Here is a 17618-nt window from a genome sequence, read left to right on the forward strand (position 1 = left end):
ATCCTAGTAACAAATTACCTTTGTACAGCAGATTTCTAATTTTACAACATACTGCAACTTTCCTATTTTATTTATTCTCGCTTTAAGCACAGAATAAGCTACAAAACTGAACTGATGTTGATTGATAAACTGGAATTTCAAAATGCAACTGCATTTGTCTGTTCCAAGAAGCTAGAGACAGAGGTGACGCAGAAAGCGTGAACTGCACAACAGGGATTGGTAGCTTAAAACACCTGCGCCTACGTACATACTCATTATGTGACATTGAAGAAGAGTGCTGAAGTACAACAGTAAATGAGCATATAAAACCTATTCCAAGGGTCCCTGGCAGTCAATTCAGAAATTCTTTAAAAACAAACAAACAAACAAAAAAAAACCCAGAACAAAATAAAAATCACATTTATCTCACTTTGCATGTGCATTAGATTTATTTCAAGACTTCAGGAATAAAATTTTAGAAAGTCCTGCTATTCTCTTGTAAGAATCTTAACAGTATATCGCAGACTGAACCAAAGAGAATCGCTTAACATAAAGAATGATTTATTTTTACCTTGTGCATCTATTAACATTCTTAATGTTCCCAGCAGCTTGAATTGAACAGGGGGCATCTCGGATCTGAGAAATTTCAATACTGCTTCTGCAACACCAGCTGATAGCATCTTAGCCTTATTTACAACTGCATGAATAAAGAACAGAAATTATCTCAAGAGCATTTTATAAAGATGCACTTTATTTCCAAGACAGTCTGGAAGCAACTTTTAACATGCAACCTGAAAAACAGCTCGTGAACAGAGACTGCAGGATGTGAGGCTACGCTAACAATACTGAATTGCAGAAAAATGTTACAGTTGCTTGGACGTGTGTGAAATGAAGTGCTTTGTCCTACCGCACACATCTAATCTCCAGTGTTTGGCCTGAATGCCAACTGAAGGCTAGTTCTCTCCACCTGGCTCTAGGAAAGGCTTTCTCCACAAAATGCACCAAGCAGAAGCGCAAGCTAGTACTTACACCCCAAAATACAGGGAAACCTCTCCGATTCCCAGCATCATTCTTCTGCTTCATGTAAGGGAAGGAACTAAAGTGACCTGTTAGTATAGCAACCTCTTGCCTAGTTCCAATATTTTATACAAACATCTGGAACCTGCAGTCCTTATAGAGCCTCCTAAATTACTTTTCAGCCCAGCTACTGCTCCAAGTTCTCTGCTTCCATGGAGGTATACGTAAGGTGCAAAGTTGGTTCAATATTATACTTGAGTGAAAAGAAAATAAAAATTATTTAGTTCAAAATAGTGTTCATCAAGCAGTTCATCACTGGGGCCAGTTATTACTTTTTTCTTTTTTTATGTAATAGGAACATCCATTAAGTTTTATGTTGCCTTCAAGCAGACATTCCTGAGAACAGGCTATAAGGAGGAGTTACTCACCTGAGAAAGGTAAGCAAACAGTGTAACGTTAAAGCTGTATGAATTTGGTAGGTATGCGTGGTCATTTTTAGAAAGTTTGTGTTTTTCAAGACTGCAAATAGTAAAATAAGGTTAAAGGAAGGAAAGAGTTATTTCTGGTTTGGTACTAGAAAGCAAACGCAAGTATTACAGAGTTGTTCTGCTTTTATGTGCATATACTTTGCCTTTTACGTTTGGGTAATCAAAACTCATACAAACGAAGTTATTAAAATGACAAAATCGGCATTCAGCCTAATTGGAATAGGCTGGCTGTTCTAACAGCCCCCTTCTGCCTCTGATTTTTGAACAGTCAGAACCTGAGGAAGTTGCAGAAAGATGTGGAGTTTCAGCAGCGAGGGCAGTGCTTGCTCGTGGGGCCTGTCAGCCGCGAGAGAGGCCCCGGAGGATGCAGACAAAACTGCCGGACTCCAGGCACAACGGACCGGGAAACGGTACGCGAGGCCGCCTCAGCTCCCTGCCTGCTGCAGAGCTGCTTCGCCCTTGGCAGGGACAACGCGGCGGGATCGAAGCGGCCAGGGGTGGTTAACAGCTCTGCGACGTACTTAAAACCGCCCGCTGCCGCTGCCACGCGCCGGATGTAAACGCGCTGACGGGACTGAACGAAAAGCAGCAGGCTCTGACCTGCTTCCGGAGCCGCTAGGCAGCTCTGCCGCTGTCGGGTTTTGAGGGCGAGAGCAAGTTTCGCCTTTGGATCGCTAGCAGCGCAAAGCGAGGCTTACCAGGAATAGCCAGGTTTCTGAGTGCACTCAGTGCTGCGTGCTGCACAGTTACATTTCCGTCCTCCACGTGTCTGTCTAGCAGATCCATCAGCTTTTGAACTATGCCGTTATCCACCATATGGATGCAGTTTCCGTCTGCACAAGATAAGGCAAGTCACTTGCGGATGCAAGATTATTACTAGGATTTTTATAAGAGCTTTTTAAAGATACAGGTGCCATTTCCCTGCTCCTTTCCCAATTTTATTGTTGGAGCATTTGAACACCGGCATCAACGAGAACTACAGTGCTCACGACAAATTTAAAGTACTGATGTTAAAATAATAATAATAATACAGAGGCAGCAGTCCCCCAAACTTACAGTATTATATACTGTACAAAAATGTGAAACATTTTTTTAAAATAGGGTTAATGCCTCTCAGGATCATAAAGTATAAAAATACTGATGTTATTCTATAAGTAAATAATAACGCTCTACCACAAAACGCTTTTTATTTGCAGTTATACAGATGTAGCCTGTTAGAAGGGCACACACAAAACAAACATAAGCTATTATGACATATTCTTACCATTTCTGGCAAAATTTGCAATAGCCAATGCTCCTGCCAGCTGTAGCTGATGGCTATTGGAAGGAATCCATGAAAGTACTCTTTGGAACACGCTGCCTTTTCCTCCTTCAAATAACTTTTGCATGGATTCATCTGGGGTAAAAAGCATAGATAGTCAGCAAGCCAAAGACGTGTGTGTTAGGGAAAATTCTTCCGTTGGTTTTTCTGAAGCTCTGCTAGCTTCACTGCAATTAATCCAGGCTTAAAATGGGATGAGACACAAAATCTGGCCCATTAATTGTTCATTGTCTGGTGACAGGTCCTTTAAGTTATTTAAAAACTTGTTTAATATTAAAAGTAAAATTCAGCAGCCAAGTGGCACACACGTATCTGCTTTTGCTTTGCAGAAGGTAATGATACACTATACTCACCTCCAAGCAATAATAAAACCATAAGATCAGAAGCTGTTTTAAGCTCTGCAATGTCATCCTCTTTGTCACTGTCCACAGTCTTTTGGACAATCTCAAGTAAGCACTCCACCAAGCCTGCTTCAACCAGCTGCAGTTTAATGACATCTGAAGAATAGCATGGATATAGGAGTCAGAATCATGGTTTTTAAATGCATCTGTTGTACATACATGCTAGACAGACAAAGAAAAATTGTACTGAAGTTGGTGGTTTCACTCATAGCTTGTGTAGATAAAACCACAGCTTTTTTATTTTGCATTCCCAGGCTCAACTTTCACCGTTATCCATCCACCTGGCCCTGCCCCTGCTCTGGGCTTCCTTCAGACCACGTCTCCCCACTGAACCTACGCGGAGCCCTTTGGCATACCGCTCTTCGGTTTTCAGAAAGGAGTAAATTTCTCTACAGAAAACTTCTGGCATGCTCATCTCAGTCCCCACACAGCAGACTTGCAAGGGCTGTGCAGTGCTAGGGCTTTCCAAAGGCTTAGTGAGTTACAGAACAAACTCGAGGTCTCGTCTTCATGTGCAGAAGAGCCACTCACTGCCCTGCGACATGCTTGTATAAAATACAAAACTTTTAAGTGAAGTCTTGACAGGACAAGTAATCTCCCATTTCTTTCAGCAGAGCCAAGATTTTCCAGAATGAGCAGGACTTCTGTCAGGCCAAATGCAAAACACGATTAGAAGAGAAAATTGTTCTGATGAAGAAAAACTGGAAATTGGTGAGGCAAATTCTTTTTTTAGTTGTTTCTGACAGGTTCAAGGGGGGAGGGTGAATATTATTCAGGTGCTGAACTGGGGTTTGGAAGTAATGGTTTTTATTACTGACTCTACAAGATTTTTCCCTACAATCTTGGAGCTGGGAACCTCTTTCTTTACATACCTAAGTTCCCTCTTGTTCAATGGGAATGGTAGGTCTTCCAAAGCTATACGCTGTCTCCTTGTTATGTGAAAATGATCCTGGTAATTTTTGTATGCTGATGAGACAGAGCACAGTCATGAGCTCTTCAGAAATGTCCAAACAAATGAATTTTTGTTACTTATTTTGTCTTTAAAATTATGTTTTAACAATACGGAGCTTAGCCCAAGTTGAAATATTTTTAAAAGTCAAAAATTTGGAAATTTGTTCATATAGTTTACAAGTGGTGTTTGGGGGAATAAGTGTTCTGCTGCTCATGAAAGATGTGTCTGAGTCTCTCTACCTCCTGTCATCACTGGGCTTTTTAGCCTGAGTGAAATTCACTGCTTCTCCTAGAGCAGCTGGCTTATTTCTCAACTTTGTGAGAGAATCCAAAATGGTCTGCTGAGATCTTTAAATATGTGCTTTTACACTGAATTCCTTTAAAAAACAGGGTATTGCCCTATTTATTTTTTATTAAAAATACCAAGTTATTGGTGTGTTGAGTTGAAATACAAATTCAGTGTCCTTAACAACAACAACAACAAAAAAGCATGTGGCAAATACTTCATTTAATGTTTGTCTGTTGATTCATTGCCTATTATATACAGTCAGAAGCAGCTCAGCAGTACCAGCACCTGAACTTATTCTGCTTTAAGTATGCCTTGAATCCTCAGTGAAAAAGTTCAGCTGACTGCCCCAAACATGCAAGCAGCTAAGTTATGTTCAGCAGCAGTAAACCTATCAAATTTTATTATGACTATAAAACATAGCCTAAGAAAAATTAAGTATTTGAATTTAAATATTCCAGACTCAAAAACTATTAGGTTCAAATCTCTGTTAGTCTCCAAGGATGGAGCTGTCTTAGACCAGCCTTATAGTCATATAACAAAGTAATACATCTTGGCAACACACTATTTTTAGAACTGAAATAAGGAAACCCGTTTTTACATACCACTTACAATAAAAGACAAAATCATTGCCCAAAATAGACATTATCACTTTTTAAAATTGAAGTTAAAAAAACCTATCTTGATTTATATATTATGTAAGACAGGTACAGACTGAACAGAGTAGGCTGAAATCTAAATCTTCAGGATCTACAGTTCTCTTCTGTTCCATCCAAACAAGCTTCAGTGCTGACGCGATGAAGGCATGCTACAGAGCCATCAAATACTAAACCGTCTTCTATACTCAGGTACACTGCTTCCTTCCTCAGTACTGACCAACTCCACCTGGTAACCCCAATTTCGCAGTTTCTTTTCACTTCGCATGCTAAATTACACAAATGAAACAGAATTATTTTGGGAGGAACAGGCTCACCCAGAAGGGATGATCCTGCACATGCCGCTTTCATTTACTGCTCAAATCTCCTGAGGCTAATAACAGATGCCATCAACTACCCAGATTCAGTTGATTTGATGTCTCAATGAATAGTAAGTGCAGAGAGCATCCTGATCTTAGCTGTGCAATTAACATACCCCTAGCAAAAAATTTTCCGTAGGAAATGAAACTGTTACTGGTTTTAAGATCTCAGAAAATGATGAAATAGCTGATTTATTGGTGTTGCAATGGACTGCAGAAGCTGAAACCGTTTTTTGTGCCTTTTCTGTCATTCTTCAGGGATTACAGAACTACGAGAGCAGCTCGTGTGAGCTTTAAGGGGAAAACAGTCCCCTACATTTCACAGAGAATCTTGTAAGGACCTCTAAAAAGCTGGTATTAATGTTCCCACTGCAGACACAGGGAAATCAAATATAACAGAATCACATACAGACTGAATTAGAGATGGAACTAGCATCAACTGTTCGTTGGCTCCTGTCATATGCTCAGACAGTTGAGACACTTGCACTTCATCCAAAACTGCTGTCACAAGCATCAGCCATGGGGCCTCCTGAACCTGGTGGCCAATTACTCTGCAGTTACTGAAAAAAGTTTCAGTTGTGGGGGGAAAAAAAGAAACCGATATGCCAAAATACATATAAAGGAATGAATTAAAAAAAAAAATGTAAGGAAAAAAGATCAGTTTCTCACCATTTTCTGCCAGGGGAGCCAAAACTTCAAAAATCATTTCTTTCTTATCATGTTCTATTTGCTTCTTGAACAACTTTACAAGTTCTTCAGCAATGTTTGTGTAGGCAAACTGCTCTTTACTTGACTCTGTGAAGCAAAAGGGAAAATTCAGTATTAAGTAAACAAACCATATGAAAAGGTAAAACTATTTTCTTTCTTTATTACCAGGTTTATTCAGTAAGATGATTAATAGTGCTCTTCACAGATAAGAAGCATACACTCCCATACTTGTGTTTGTCACTAAATGAAAACTGTTTAACACTTTAAGGTAATGTACTGATAGGAATTAATTATGATTAAGGCTATTAAGATATGCGTGTGTATATATGCGTGTGTATATATGCATATAAAATCAAGGCTGTTGGAGCTGTTTGCCCCCAAGAGAATGTAAAGGTAGCTATAGCAACAGAAACATTACAAAAATGTGTACTAAATCTTTGATTTCCCTCAGCCTAACAAGAACAACAGATTATATTCTGCATTTTCTATAGGCGAGAGTGTGAGCCAGACTGAAAGCTTTAATATTTACATAGTTGCATGATGGTGACATTTTCTTTGAAATCTGTGCGTGGCTGCTGCAAGGCCGTTTCATCGTACGCAGACAGCATAAAGCAGCTTTGCACATAGGTTAGATCGCTACAGGGAGGTTAGCCTGGGGATAAGGATTCTTCACGTGTTGTAGAGGCTACAAAAGCAGCTCTTGCTGCATCACCCGCATCTTATCCCTCCTCGCTGGCAGCGTTACAGAGGATGCAGATGGTAGGGCTGGTGCTCTGCATTCTGCAGTCGCCACCTCCTGAGGGCCGTATGTAATTAGAAACCCTTCCAGCAGCTTTGCTGCTCTAATGCATAGTTACGGATTATTTTAATGTGGGACTGACCAAGGAGAGGGAAAAGCATGAACTGGACACGTAGACCTCTTGTGCCCTTCCCGCCGTTGTTTCCTCTCAATAGGAACGACTGTGTGGTGTATTCTAAGTGTGATTTTGACCTTTCTAGTGTTTTTAAAAGCGCAGCCATCACTCACTCTGTTGAGTTTTTGCCCTGTTTTGACACAGAGGAAGAGTTTCATATTCTGCTTCCCAAGGGATCTGTGGAATGCAGTTGTCTCTTTTAAGTGATGAAAGGTAACAGCTTAACAATAAAATTCCCTAAAGTTATAAGCAAAAAATATTAAAGCGTTAGAGTTACAATGTGACTGACTAAGCTATTGCTTAAGGGAGATTGAAAGTATTGCAAGTTAAATTAATTTTGTGCCAAAGTTAAAGAATGGGAATCTTTTCAGTATTTGAGAACAGAAAGGGAAGCAGCTGCTGCTAAGTTTCTTTTCCACAGTTATTACTCCACTGGACAGAGCTGGATCCTCCCAAAGAGAGAAGGGAAATGTAGTTCTTGGTAAAGACAACATTTATTGCATTTAATACCCTTACGGTTTTAGTTGCCTTTCGGTAGCACTAGAGTTTCCAGTAAATGAGAGTTATATTGCAGTTTTTACTGTGCAGACACAAAGACATAATGTCCATCTTGAAGATATCTCATCTATTAATTTCTTTAGTGCTATTGCAATGACCATTTTTATTGTTGTTTCACTGCACAGACTTGCCTCCTGTGAATGAAAGTGGGATACACGTGATCAGACTAGAGGAGAATATCGTAGTCTTGAAATCTATGATCCCATGACAGCTGTGAGTAATTTCAGGCCCACAGACGCATTGTTCATGTTCTGAACTGCTGAACCTTCTCAGAGATGCAGGAATATAACTATAACTGCTATATCATTACACCACGGCAATTAGAAAACCCCAAAACCTAAGACCAAAATTCTGCAGAATAGGTTTGCAGAAGAAGAAACACCAGCGTAAAACAAGAGTAGTAACACAGGCCCTAACAAACTATTAGTTTATACTTTGTGGGATTCTAGTGAAAACTAATGCATTTCCAAAGACACTGGACCACAACAGGAATGCAAACTCAATTTAAATAAAGCTGTAACTGAACTTGTTAAAAAATATATCAACAGCTTAGTAGTATTCACGATTTATACATCATGTAAGTATTAAAGTATATATATGTGTAAAATACAAGTATATAAATATGCAAGTTTTGTCTAGAACATGTTCAAACTCTTTAAAACTGCACATCTAAAAGAATATTGCGCAGGCTGATTTATGAACTCTGTTTCATTCAGTGATTTCCATGAGCCAAATTCAATCCTGACGTAACTTTGTGGAGATACACCAGGATACATTATTTATATCGTTAATAAATAATTCACAGTAAGTAGCAGGGTTCAGGAAATACTGTTTAGATAATTTAAAATGCACTTAGATGCATTGAAGAACATTAACAAAAAACATAAATTGTACTAAGTACCCAAATAAATCAGAGTTAGCAAAGGGGGAGGGGGGAAAGCAACTACAGATTTTAAAGACAATAAACAGATTGCTCACTCTAAATGTTGAAAGCATTGAAAGGAATGGGAAAAAAGAGTCAGTGTAAGGCTTAGTCTTAAGATATAACTTTTTAGAAACCTGGATGTAAATGTGAGATTAATATTGTGGACTTACCAAGTTCTGCTAAATTGCCAAATGCAACAAGGCACATCTCAGTCAGAGCTGCATTTTGGCAATGAATACCCAACAATTTCACTAACGTAGGGATAACACCCATATTGATAAGCTGAGACTGCAGGGTATCTACATAAAAAGAGAGTACAACACGTTAGCATTTTTGTTCGTAAGACTATTCTTTAAATCACAAGAGCATTTTTCATACAAAGCAACTTCAAGCCTAAGCAGCACTAAAAGGTTGGTTGCCTCTATTCTGCTCTAGAATCTGGTCTAAACATGGGATATGGTCTCATAATTTCCCCTTATCTGGCCAAGGGATACATTCCCAGAATTTTCCCTCCTGATCTGGTCATAGTGGATTATCTGGTAATTTTGTGGTTATCGGGTTCCTAAAATACATTGAGTTTGACTCTAAGCTAACCGAGACTAGCTGATTGAGATCAACAACACTGCATCAGTGAAAAATTTATTTATATGAGAACGTGTTTCTAAATACAGTTTTCCCTTAAAGACCAAAACTGGAAAATTAAAAGTAGAATGAGTATAAACTGGCACTGAAATAAACATGGAAAGTTTTATAAACACAGGAAGTCACAATGTAGATTATGAGGAGCTTGAGAAAAAAGGAAGTTTAATAAAGACAAAAAAAAATGGAAGGTTTAGGAAAAGTCCTTAGAAGCCATTCTGATAATTTCTTGCATAGGATGAAAGTTTATAGAATTTACAAGTAAGAAAGTTATTGCTCCTAGATGTCTGCAAATAGAAAGATGCTTTGATGGTTAGGCAGAAACATGATTTTTTTAAAAAAGGATTATTTATAACCATATTTTCTCTTACACATTTTACCTATAACATAGCAAAGAAGAAAAACATTGTTTCACAGTTGAATAGAATGAAGCAGACACAAACACATCAAATGTTGTTTAGTAATTTCCCTAAGCATCTTCTTTCCTTTACTTTTGAGCGATTTAACTACTTTTAAATATTACAGGCTCAAAACAGTAGGATCAAAAGCCTTGCAAATTCAAAAGAAGTTTTTTTTATTACTTCACTTAGATTTGGCTCAAGCTGTATAGAGAATAGGGGATTTTAGTGTTATTTTAATTTCTTTCTCTCTCTCTCTCTCTCTCTCTCTCTTTTTCAGGGAATCATTCTGAAATGAGTTGGAGTTTTTACATCTGTGGAATCAGGACTATAAAGACTTACGGATCTTTATAGGGAGATAAAACCATATTACATTTTAAGCCTAGCAAATTTAGTACATCTCATACTCTCAGAAAACTCCTTGCTTTCATGATTTTGCCAGGTGCGTTTGAAATTTTCATATAACTAAAATTAAGAAAAGATTTAATATAAAACATTTTTGTAATAGTAATCAATTTTGTACACTAAATAAGTAAATGCCATGGTTACTACAGGGTTACTGAAGATAAGCAGATATCCTTATGGCTTGATGTCTTAGATAAAACTGTATTACTTACCAGTAACTGAATTTCCTTTTTGGGGGGGAGGGGATGGGGGCTTATCTCTTCCACAGATTCATGGTCTTTAGAGAAATTTTTGAGAACACCACCTTAGACATCAAAAAGCTGTTGAAGTTGTCAAATTTTAGGTAAGTACAAATTGCACTAGCGCATGCATTGAATGCCATTTTACCTCTGGCAGATGTGTGAGTCACTACTATACCCTCCTACTTCCTTCCAAACTGACTGTAAAAATCTAACCTTTAATAGAAAAATTGAGGGGGAGGAAGATGGAATGGTTCTGTGGAGAAAATGGTTGTGTAGGAGAACTCAAGTTACTGGTAAATAATCTGTTTTTCTCCTTGATTTGTGATTGTCCCCTGCGGACACTTAAAAATTCTGAAGGAAAAGAAGGTAGTCACGGAGAGTAGAGGAGCAACCTACAAATGCCATAGAAAATTATGTCGCAAGGAATTGCTTTGTTACTAGACTATGCCTTTAGTCATTTTAAAATCACTTTATCCAATTGTATGGATAAAGACACAATCTCTATGGGCAGCATTTGGCAAAGCATTCTGACATTAGAAACATGAACTCCTTATTGTGAGCAACATTCTCTTCTGTTTTTTTCCTTAATACAGTAGATACTGTCCTCTAGATTAAAAAAAGATTTGAAAGAAAAGATAACTGGAAAGGGGGAACCATATCTACCTTTGAAAGGGAACGGGAATCTTAAGAGCCAAATGGCAGGATATATTGCTCAGGAGAGCATGGAGCTCATTGATTTAAGGGTCTCTGGAGTAGGAAATAAAGGAATAAGCAAATGTATCAAGAAGAAACAACCGTTTTGTGTCATAAGTCAGGTGGTGTATCTGACTCCATACTAGCCTCATTTCCCTGGAGCAGAAGGATAGCACCTGAGCACAGGAATGGGCTATAGGGTAGGAATGGGCTTACAAGAACTGCCAGTAAGGTAAAATTCAGGCACTGTGTTGATGCCTTGACTGCAGTAAGTAGAAGGGTAGTTTTTCTCCACTACCAAAGCTAGGACCACCCTGTAAGTCTCAAAGCTGCATGGGAGGTAAAGCCTTCAGAAATGAAAGCCTGCCAGCATCTATTTGCTATATTTATAATTAAGCCTGGGCTTGCCATACAAATTCTGAACTTGTCATTTACATCTGTCATTACCATAAATAAAAGACTGTTTCACTTAGCAAACACAAGTAAACTCTTATGGTTAAACTTGCAAAACTGCATTTTTCTGTAGAAATCTTTGTCTGCTATTGCTAATATATGTGTGTGTGTGTGTGTATATATATATATATATATACATACATATACATACATATACATATAAACCCGTAAGGGAATTGCCAGGGCTCGTGTTTCGGTCATATCTAGTGGAAACCCTCAATAACAAGATTCTCTCATACAGATTTTGCCCCTAGGGAATGCTCTGAGATAAATGAAGGAAGGACAAGGTTTGATGAGACAAGCATTAGGCTTTTCACTGGACAGAAGACCTACAGCACTTCTTGGCTACAGAAAAATTAAAAGCAGAAGTGGTTCAGCCTTCAGAACAGTAATGGACAGCAGTTCTGGGGCTCTCCTGTTAAAGACCACAGACTGGGTAACTTGGAAGATGTTGGAATAACTCAGCCTGTCAAGGCAAAAAGTGTTAGGGCTCCACTAGAGCAAGAGGAAAATTCAAGGAAAACAAGCATCTGTCCTACAAGGAGTTGCCTGACGGGGGTAAATAGAGCCTCGAAGCCAGGCAACTTCATACCGCAGGCTGAAGTAGCAGTGCAGCCAACCTCCTAAGCAGAACTTAGAGCACACTAAACAGGGAGCAGAACGCTGAAAAACTGCATGCCACTTCTAAATTTCTGACCTTAACCCCAAAAGAAACTGTCCCAAATTTTATGCTGCTATCAAATGTCGCACTAATAAGAGCCCTCTCTGGTCACTTGGGAGGGTAAGGGGAAGCTCTGAGAGGGATGCTGCACAGATGCATATACAGGTAGATAAAAGGCAATCAATACATGCGCCAGCACAAACAATTACCTACCTAAAACTTGAATTTCAATGGCTCCATGTCCTTCGGTGACACACATGGGAACTCCAAAGAGTAAGATCTGGGGAGAATATCCCAAATTGAGAACTTTATTGGGGGCATTTGAGTTTAAAATACTAATTTAGGCTAGTTCATGTTTCTTGACAGAACTTCAGAAAACAACTAATAATTTAGTGTTTCATCAGTAACAGTGTTTATATCACTAAAGGAAAATCTGTCTTGTACGAATTGGTGACATAAATTTATTTCATACCCACGGAAAACCTATTTGCAATCACCATGTCTAAGGTAACTCATTATATAACATAACAAGCGATCGTATTGGTTATCCCACTGTCATAAATCCCATACTTTTAACCTTCTTTTACATGCTTTAGGTTACTTTAGCATGCTTTCAGACCTAAATCCACTTAAATGCAAACATCTTTAGCTGTGATGTAAATGAAACAAAAATCATGGTAAGCATGAAAATTAGCAAAGGTAAGTCTTAGAAGGAAGCATTATTGAAATATTGATTGCTATTACACCATACTAATGGTATCATAAATCTTCCTTTCATTTCCTGTATGTTTACGTAGCTTTTGTAGGTGGTTAACAATGCAAATCAATCCCCAGCATTCACTCCAGTCACATACTGAGAGTTTTGTGAGAATAAGAAAAGCTTAGTAGTTGTATGATTTAACATCAGAATATTATACAAAGGCACTGAATGAAAGACAACTTTGACAGATTGAAGTTTAATATGAAATGAGATGAGAAAGTAATCTATAAACAGAATTAGTATTTTCTATATACATATATTCTAACCCATGTGTTACTGCATCCAGTAATTTCTTACCTACAATTCAGCTGCCTAAGACGACAGTTTGGCCTAGCGCTTCCAGCATTTACCCCCCTCCCTTTTTTTTTAATGCTTTTGCAGTTTGCTATGCAAGAAATAGTTCAAGAAATAATTAACTACTTTATAGACTGATCCCATTAACTTGTGAATAATCTTAGCTCATGGGATTATGAGATGTCACTGACTTTTTTTTTTAACTGAGTGCTTGAATATGATTAGCTTTATTAGTTATTAGTTTTTCACCCTTCATCCAAGCCTGCTTTGCCTCCTGCCCTTAAGCAGAATCATAGCTACACAGAGATTACATATAATGATAACAAACTTCAGAATGAGAGAAATACAACACTGAACCCATTGAAAGGTGCCAAAACAGCTGTTTTAAGAGCAGCTACTCTGTACCCTGACTAAAGTTTGCATGCCTTGACAGAGAAAGAATTATTATAGATTTTTGTCAAGACTTGCTTCTTGCAGAATTGTGCTGTGAACAAAACCTCCACAAGCACAAGTGGCAGGTCTGTTTTATTCCTAGCTAAAACTTTGTGTTTTAACAACTAATAATGTAAAGGAGGCAGGAGCTTTTTGTGTCACACTGAGTTCAGGTAGTAAAATATGCTTATGGCAGAGAAGGTGAAAATATTGTAGGCAGGTGACAAAAAGTTATCTCCTATCAAAAGAAAACTCTGATTTCTAACAATTAAAAATCGGCTAAAGTTTGTTTTTTTTTTTTCTTATGACACTTTTGAAAGAAATGCAAGAGATGCCAAAACCAATTTCTTTCTGTTAAGATCATAGCGACTAATGAAAAACTAAGATACGAAGGAGACAAAGGAAGAACTGAGAGACAGCAGGCAGAATTAATTCCAGAACACAAGCAGATGGCACAAGGACTTTATAAAAGGAATCTTAGTTTTAAAACTTTGACAACGTTATGAATGGAGTTACAATTGCAAGCTGAGCATCTAGAACCAGCATGAGATACAAGAACGCTTGATTAATTTGCTTCGCTTAGGAAAAGACATATTATGGCTTGTAGCTGATCTTCAGTTGCCAGCTTTGTAAAATGCATGTGTGGTAAATTCCCCATGCTAATTCAAAAACTAGAAGCACTCAGGAATGAGTCTCATGCTTAAAAAATAAGGCAGTTGATAGCTATTAAAAATAATTAGTAGCTGTTTGAAAATGAGGACAATTAGCAGACTGAGAATAGCAAGCTATTTAGAATCAAGTAGAACAATTTACATGCTCTCTGCTCATAAAATGCTAAGAATTAGGAAAAAATATTAGGGTGTTCACAAATAAATGCAACTCAGAACCAAGTGCACTGTAATTGTCCTTATTTGGATAACTAGTGCAACTTGAAAGAGTCATTAAAAGCAGTAAAGAAATCTTCAAAGTCCCCACCTGTAATTTTGTAACAGAACATGCTAAGCAGAAAACAATTACAGAAGCAATAAATCAGAAGGTAGAAGTGCTGCTTCAAAGACAAAAAAAAAAAAAGAATTCCTACTTATGCTTCCAATATTCTTTTATTTTTGTGCATTTTTTTCCCTAACTACAGACAAGGCAATCTGAGAGTTTAGGATGTAATCCCATACTCATCTTTCAGCAAAGCCAATGGAGTGTTTATCTTCTACTTAAGTCGCATGGGATCATTTTTCTGTGTAAACCCTAAAAATGGTATCCACTAATCTGTGAGTACAATTAACTGTTGAGGCAATCTCAGATTTCGTCTGTAACAGGTCAGCAGAGAACTGTGTTTCTTCAGAATATTACTCATCTGATGGTGCAATATGTGGAATTAAGAGATTTTCTTGGGTGGATATTTGACATGAACAAAAGACTTGTTCTGAAAACTTACTATGGCCTACAGGTGACATTTTTAGAGTGCAGCTGGGCTTCAGCTGTACTTGTGGTTCTTGAAACAAGATGTAATTATTGGCAAGACCTGCATCTCCATGCAAATGCTGCAGGTACAATCACGAGTTTTCTTCTAAGAATTTAATCCTCTAACTAATGTTTTTCATGTTAATTTGGCAAATAACTTAAGAGTTTAATCAACATTTGCCGAAGTCGGTGGGCAGATTCTTTGGCTGCAGTGGAGTGAGTGGACAGGAGCCCTGCACAGCACACCTGAAGGTCCTGGGCTGAACAGCAGCCAGGTCGCTACTGAAAAGTCCGTTCTCATGGAGAGCAGGTATGCAGGGTGAAGGCGAGGGTTTGGTAAGCCCTCGGATTCCTCCCTCATGCGGGACAGGGCTGTGGTGTGTTCAACCATGTCTAGGAGCCAGGAATACTCCTGCATTCCTCTTTCTGGCATCGCTGCAGCAGCTGCTGTGAGTACTGCATCAGTCGGTTAGTCTGTGTGAGATGAAAGATGGCACTAAGCAGAGTAGAGCCAGTGAGTCCTCCTAGTTGTCACTGAGTTACACAAGTTTGCTGAGCACATTGGAATAAGCTATCTTATTAGGTGGAATGAATCATTTATTCGATGTTTATAACAGTTAAGCTGTTCAGAAGCTGTTTATTTTGGAGATTTATCTCATAATTAGTTTACCTAGAGAAGATTTTCCTGGAGCTTGGTCACTGAAGCAAAACTGATACAGTATCTCTGCACAGCAGAATGCTCCGCTTCTGGATTAGTCTGTTCTGAGCTACCATAAATACTAGATGCTCATTAGTCTTCATTAATGCTGGGGATTCTGGCAGTTTAGAAGTGGAAAAATCTATTCAGCTCCAAAATTTTTTTAAGAAAGACAGAAAATATGGAACAATACTACAACATTTAATAAAGCATGACACTCATGCAGACATCAAGCAAAACACTCCCTGGAAACTACATGAAATGAAGGAACTAAAAAGCTGCTACTTGGAGAACAAGAAAGAAGTACTGTAAAAAAAAAGTATTTTTGGATGATACTAGGAAAAGAGTGAAAGAATCCAAGAACAAGAGAAAGAGAAGATGAGAAACATATGACAGTGATATTTGTACGTGGAGAAGGAGAATTAAAAGCCGAGAGCTCTGGAGAGATGGCACAGAAAACACACAAGGAAACTATACCAGAAGACATGATGAAGTAGATTAAAAATTGATACAGACAAAGGCCAAAAAAATTAAGCCTAGAGGGCATCCTAGAAAGCAGAGTAGTTTGGATATAGGTTTGAAAAATGAGTTACAGAGAGATACAGAACTAAGAATGGTAAAGAAATGGTGAATGGTTAATAAAGAAGCTATTTCTTCTCATGATAAAACACTACAATATATGAAATGGGCATTACTGATGAAACAACGTGATTACCTAAATACATTTGAAATCCATGCCATTACAAGACAGGAGCATAGCCATTACTTAACTTTCCTCATTTCTTCTAATTTTTCTTAAAGACTGAAATTTTCAAAGACTTGGAAATGTGTGAACACTATAAAATATGCCTTGACGTATTACCGTGCTTGCATGTAGAAGCAAACTGGGTACTAAAAATATCAGTATATTTGTGCAAGTATTGCAGAATACTATTTTCTTGGCCACAGCTCTCAATGATTTCTCATTTAAGATACTATCTTGCCTTTTTGTCTTAGTCCCTGAAGACCTCCACTTAATATGATAGAGACCATAAACTTATAGCTTGTAGGTATAGAAGAGTGTTAGACATATAAACAAATTATTCCCCATTTATCTTGGAAGAAAGTAAGATGTGTAATTTTATATACATTTCACAAAAGGAAAAATGATCTAAGAAAAAGCTGTTTAGTATATATACACCCTAAATAATGAACAAGACAACATTACTTGCCTGGGACAAATTAATATTATAATTTGATACTAAAACTATTTGACTTAGTTTGATGCTAAATGAAAAAGAGAAGACTTACTCTGGCCTTCTAGTTTACCTCTGTAAATCTGTTTTTCCTAAGACATATGATATAAAGTAAACTCCAGATACTGATTTCAAAATTTTATACAATATGCTATATGGAATTGTCATAGGAAGAGTAATATTTTGGGAACATAATTTTACTGAAACAGAAAATTGTACATGTGAATTGAGGTATTCGGTCTTTTTAGAGTAACTTTCTTTTATTTTCTACAACATAAACGTATGGTTGATTCTAATTTTCATAGATTTTTCTGACGGGGTTGTTTTCCTTGTAGACATAAAGCAAGTTTTTGGTGTTGTTTACCATTCTCATTGCTATAGTTCATCAGCATGCCACAAAAGACAGTCAAGAGCTTCTCACTGGCTGGATCTGTTTTACTGCACAGTGACCTTATATGGTCTACTACAATATGTGCACCACCTGCATGGTCAACTGCGTTCCTGCCCTCATCTGTAAAACAAAGAGTTACATTTAAAAAAATGAAACCAAAACCCCACCATAGAGTCCCGAAAATAACAGTAATCATACGAAACGAAGTTTTTAAGCAGAGTGCAGTCGTTCCTCCAGTGCTGTCAAATTCATCTACAGGGACGCTTGAGGGCCAGATTTTAGTGCGCCACAGCTAGG

At 37.9% G+C, this 17618-nt stretch overlaps 1 protein-coding gene across 5 annotated transcripts in view; it reads right to left on the reverse strand.

The window, feature by feature from the left end:
- Positions 1–17618, reverse strand: part of RAP1GDS1 (Rap1 GTPase-GDP dissociation stimulator 1) — a 106092-nt gene that overhangs the window by 10002 nt on the left and 78472 nt on the right. For 4 of the 5 annotated variants that reach the window (XM_062575010.1, XM_062575009.1, XM_062575008.1 and 1 more), the window contains 7 exons: positions 17295–17441; positions 8734–8862; positions 6128–6253; positions 3159–3302; positions 2749–2880; positions 2183–2317; positions 551–676 (listed from right to left, as the gene is read on the reverse strand). In XM_062575010.1, the coding sequence (XP_062430994.1) occupies positions 551–676; positions 2183–2317; positions 2749–2880; positions 3159–3302; positions 6128–6253; positions 8734–8862; positions 17295–17441 (939 nt within the window). The remainder of the gene's footprint in view (positions 1–550; positions 677–2182; positions 2318–2748; positions 2881–3158; positions 3303–6127; positions 6254–8733; positions 8863–17294; positions 17442–17618) is intronic. The other variant, XM_062575011.1, reaches the window with a different exon arrangement.

Source organism: Rhea pennata, chromosome 4 (assembly GCF_028389875.1).
Source record: "Rhea pennata isolate bPtePen1 chromosome 4, bPtePen1.pri, whole genome shotgun sequence".
In the NCBI taxonomy this organism is placed as follows: Eukaryota; Metazoa; Chordata; class Aves; order Rheiformes; family Rheidae; genus Rhea; species Rhea pennata.